Source organism: Austrofundulus limnaeus, unplaced genomic scaffold, assembly GCF_001266775.1.
Source record: "Austrofundulus limnaeus strain Quisiro unplaced genomic scaffold, Austrofundulus_limnaeus-1.0 Scaffold435, whole genome shotgun sequence".
In the NCBI taxonomy this organism is placed as follows: domain Eukaryota; kingdom Metazoa; phylum Chordata; class Actinopteri; order Cyprinodontiformes; family Rivulidae; genus Austrofundulus; species Austrofundulus limnaeus.
Window position 1 is genome coordinate 65,801 of NW_013952837.1, and position 5,014 is coordinate 70,814.

A 5,014-nucleotide genomic window follows, 5' to 3' on the forward strand; every position below is an offset into this window, starting at 1 on the left:
TGTCTGCAGGGCCGGCCGCAGTCAATTTGGCGTCCTAGGTAAGATGGTGCCCATTTTGGATGTGTGGTCCTGTGTTTTGTTGGTGTATATTTAAAATGCTTCTAATCGCTATTTCAATCTTTCTATCTTTCTAATTACTTCTCTCTCTGTTTTTCTCTCTGTCTCTATTTTCTCTTCACTTAAAAAAAGTCACTGATGATGAAGAAATAAACTAAATAAACTAATATTTAGTTTAGTTTTCCACTGAAGTGACAAGAAAAAGAAAAGAAAATGTAATTTGTACTTTTACTTTGTACTTAAGTACTTTAAAATGCATGTACTTCTGAATACTTAAGTATTTTCAAAAGTAAGTACTTCAGTACTTTTACTTGAGTAGATTTTTGACTGAGTAACTTTTACTTGTAGTGGAGTAGATTTGACTATGAGTATCAATACTTTTACTCAAGTACTAGAGTTGAGTACTTTGTCCACCACTGCCTACGTACATGTTGTACAGAAACCGGTAGTTGGAGGGATTTCCAGTTTCTGAGGGAGGCTTCATCGTCAGGACTGGCCAGCCTTTGGTCACCCACTCTGGGTGCCTCTTTTATTGGCAGCTGGTTCATTTGTGCTGCTAGTTTTTTTTTTTCAAACTATAGATGTGGATCAAGTCAGGGCCCTGATGAAGCCCAGCTCATCATATCTGTCGCTCTGTTCTGGATGTCTGACGCTGTGATGTGCTGTGTTCAGATCATAGACTCTGTAAGGATGAGGCATTATCTATGTGTGACGTCTCCTTCTCCAGTATTGCACAGTCTCAGCTTTGCGTGGAGCTACTCTTGTGCTGTTCCCCCTGCCACTGACAATATGATAAAGTGCAGAACACCCACTTTACTTTCCTGTTTTCTACTTCTTCTGAGACCAGTATCGTGTGTGTACACATATGCTTCAAGCAACGTTTCCATCTACTTCCCAAACAGAACAATACATTCTGACAGCATTTGTGTAGAAATATATCCATATATTTATTAATATAGCTGCAATTTTGACATTATTCCAAAAAATTATCCCACCAAAAAGTGTCTTATTTTGAAAATGTGGATGTTGTGCTCGTTTCTTTTCCTGTTGGTGCGATGTAGTATTCAAAAATTGACTCTGGCATCAGTCAAAAATAGGATCTGTTCTAATTTTGCCGGATCACCGTCCACTCACCACCGTTCACCGTCGCCGTGTGCAGCCCTGCGCAGCCAGTGTAAACACTCTCATTGATTATAATGGGTGTGCATTTGCTGCGGAGGTCGGACCAGAGTGGAGCGGAGCCGCAACGCATGTAGTTTAAGTTAGGGGTGACTCTATAATAAGTGAGAGACATGGTAACAATACCATGTTGACTCAAATGTCACCTGAACTATCAAGGTTTACATCTGATGTTGGGGAACTTGGGTGGGGGTCTAATGAAAAATGGTTTACTGAAACAAAACATTCAATCTCCAGCTTTTTGGTATTCAAAGAGAACTGGAACCTATTGTGGAAACAAAGTAGGGTGAAAGAAAGACAGTTATAGATTTTGATTTTGAAGGAAAAGCTTTTAAAGAAAAATGTTATTTTTTCATTACTTAGAAAAAAGGATCTGGCATTCAAGCACTCTTCAAATGGCACAGTGTTCACAACTGTGGTTTGTTTACTTTTTATTTTTAAATGACCAGTTTTTGAAAGTTCAATTCATGCTACAAAAAAGAGATTTATAGAAAGGTCGAGGAGAGGTTTGGGTCACAGTGAAGTCAATCAAATTTGGAGCTTCCAAATTCTGCACTGCACAGCTTCTCCACTGCAGGAAAGGCAAACAACAAGAATAGTTCATTCAAGTGAGATTTGATTTGTTTGACAGGAGGGAAAATGTCAGAGGTTTGTTGTGTTTTGCCATGAAGCCACATGGTTTTGCTTTAACGGTGTTTTTGCATGAATGTGAGCAATAACTGTATGTCTGACACCACTTCTCCTGCAACCACTTCACCGAGTTAAAGGTTCACTGTTGAAGCCATTTGGTGAGTTTTATGTTAGTTTGTCCAAACCACAGAGACGTTATCTTTGGACCTGCTTCCTGTGACTCAGTGACTCTTTATTACATCAACATTTGACGCTCTAGGATATCTAGCTCTGTGTGAGTCTGATGATGTTGGAAGAACAAATATGAGAAACAATTGCAGTAAAGAACCTAAATATTTAATCCGTAAATGATTGCATTTTTTTCATATTGTTCATTTCTTTTCCATCTGCGCAGAATAAGTTTTTGTTTGTGTTTGTCTTGCAGCAACATGTTCCCATCAAACCTGGTCCAGGCTACATTTCAACAGGTAGGATAAAAAAAAACAGGTGTTTGTTCTTTTGTTCACTCTATCATCGTCTCTATAGTTAATAATATAGGCAACAGATGGCAGCTTTTTTTACATTCTGAACATTGTTGTATTTCTTAAATTTGAACTGAATATTCACCAAAATACAGATAGAAAGACCTCTGGCTCAGATTCCCCCAAAAAACAACTTTAATTCTCAAACAAAATGCTGTAGAGGTAGAAAACCTAACAGAACTCTTGCAGATTAGTGAGAATCAAGGAAACGGAGCAAACATCAACAGGGCATAATGCTGAACCAAAGGACAAACCCACACATTAGAAATATAAAGACCAACTAATAAACCAACACCTGTGCAGGGACAAACAGGTGGACATGGCAGAACAGAGGAGCAGGAAAAAGAAACAAACACTGGTGGGTGAAATGATCACAAACAGAATTACTAATCCAACAAAAAAACAGATCATGATAACTGGATTTGACTGAGAAAAGGGACATTCTGGTCATTTGATGTGATGTTCTGTCAGTAGTTAATACATTATTAGTCATGATATCACTCATAGAACACAGGTATCACGTGACACAGCCAGATAATTTTAGTAGGGGTGGCCCAGAAGAATAAAAATAACTTTCCTGCATGGTAATTTGCTTGGTCATTCCCTCAGTGACTATCATGAAATTACATCAAGAGAAAGATCTATTTGAGCGGTGCAGTTGAATTAAACATTCTGTGCATAGAAACCAAAACTCTGCTGGCAAAGCAGTGATTGGGGTGACCTTAGATATTTACATGGTGGTCGACCCCTGACTCCGCCCTTGAATTAGACCACTTAATAGTTTTAATTACACTTTTCTAAATCTCTCAAGTTCTATGTCACAGACAGAGGAGGAAACAGGACATTTAAAGATAGATATCTAAAGGCATTTTTTAAATCACTATATATATANATTTTATACTGTATACATGTCCATAAGTGTGTTATTTTAATCTAGTGAGCTTTTCTTCTCTTCATTACATTTATTGTACCATGTGACATGTTTAATGGCACTACTGTATATAGTGGATAAAAATTACAGTTAAATATTTCAATGGTGCTACAACAGCTACTGTCAGCCACTCACTGTCTTGGATATTATGGTGCAGAAGTGGACAGTTTGAGCAGTCGATGCTGGACAGGTTCTTAGACTTTTCCGTGTTTTTTGGCAACAGTATCAAACAAGGAGTCAGCACATCGTGAGGCCCAAGCCCACTGTGAGTCAGGAACAGTTAGAGTCCACCACACGACGAACACTCATCTACGGGATCCAAGATGATAACGGGACCGACGTCCAGAACTTTGCTCTGGATCTGACCCCTCCTCCTGACGTGTTGATTCACACTCGTGAAGGGACCAGTGACGGGATGAATGTCCTCGGAATTGTCATTTTCTCAGCCACGATGGGTAATTACCCTTCACCATTGTGCTTTTTCCCTCACAATTCTGTAAAAATATCACATTGTAGTGCTTTTAATCTATGATTTTAAAGCTTGTTCCATGTTCTGACAGGGATCATGTTAGGAAGGATGGGACCAAATGGAAGCGCCTTAGTAAACTTTTGCCAAAGTCTGAACGAGGCTGTTCTTAGGATTGTTGCCATTGTTATATGGTAAGGCTTTCATTAAACATATTTGTTTACTTGTGAATTTAGTTTTTCAAGGGGCCAAAACAAAAACTATTATCATGATGTAGTCAAAAAACATTTAATTATTGTTTTCTAAGTTGGTTTTCTTTAAGTGCTGCTCAACAAGAATGTTTGTCATTCTTTGGTAATACATAAAAACAAAATAAAACAATAAAATAAGACATAAAACTGTAAAGATTTATTCAGACATTTGTAGTGTGAGGATTTTTGAGTTTTATGTTTTTATAAGTTGTTTTATCAGTTGCTGCATTTGCTTTGTGTACATGTTTTATAAATTTTATATTTTATCTGCCTGGGTGGATGAAATGTAGCGATTGAGCTAATTCCAGCACATTTACTTTGCTGTGTAATGCAGTGATGTTGATCCATGTGCTCATAGATAAATGAATAAAATGAGGACAAAATTAAATGAAAATCCCAACATTTCTTGATGCAGTTCATGTCACCTGCCACTTTTTATACAAGAGTTAAAGCCATTTTTGCGTTGCCTAATTTCAAATAATGTCAAACAACATGCTCTCTCCTTATACCCCTGTTTGTTGCCTGCGTTCTCGAGATCAGAACCTCCTAGTTGTTCCTCGTACAAGCTTCAAGACCTGTGGTGACCGGGCCTTTTCTTTTAAGGCCCCGGGCCTCTGAAATGCCCTCCCCTTTCCTTTACCTTCCCTCATACTGAATCTTTTCAGAAAGCATTCAGCTGTTAGATTCAGACTGAGCCTAGTGCCTGCCTGTTACCCATGTATATGTTCTGGTTTTATTTTTTAATTTGCTTTGCTTGTGGACTTGGGCTTCACCTGTTTTTGGGATGGAAATTTCTATGTTGATTCATGGATGTTTTATTGTTGTTTTATGCTGTTGTTGATTATATAGTTCAATTTGTTTCTATGAAAGGCACTTTATAAATAAAATTTTACTTACTTACTTACTTACTTACTTACTTACTTACTTACTTACTTACTTACTTACTTACTTACTTACTTACTTACTTACTTACTTACTT

General features: G+C 37.7%; 1 protein-coding gene across 1 annotated transcript in view; it reads left to right on the forward strand.

Moving 5' to 3' along the window:
* The window catches only part of slc1a7b (solute carrier family 1 member 7b), a 50,582-nt gene that overhangs the window by 25,134 nt on the left and 20,434 nt on the right, over nt 1–5,014 (forward strand). Inside the window, exons 4-6 of the mRNA XM_014024684.1 lie at nt 2,291–2,333; nt 3,542–3,773; nt 3,879–3,978. Coding sequence (XP_013880138.1) covers nt 2,291–2,333; nt 3,542–3,773; nt 3,879–3,978 — 375 coding nt within the window. The remainder of the gene's footprint in view (nt 1–2,290; nt 2,334–3,541; nt 3,774–3,878; nt 3,979–5,014) is intronic.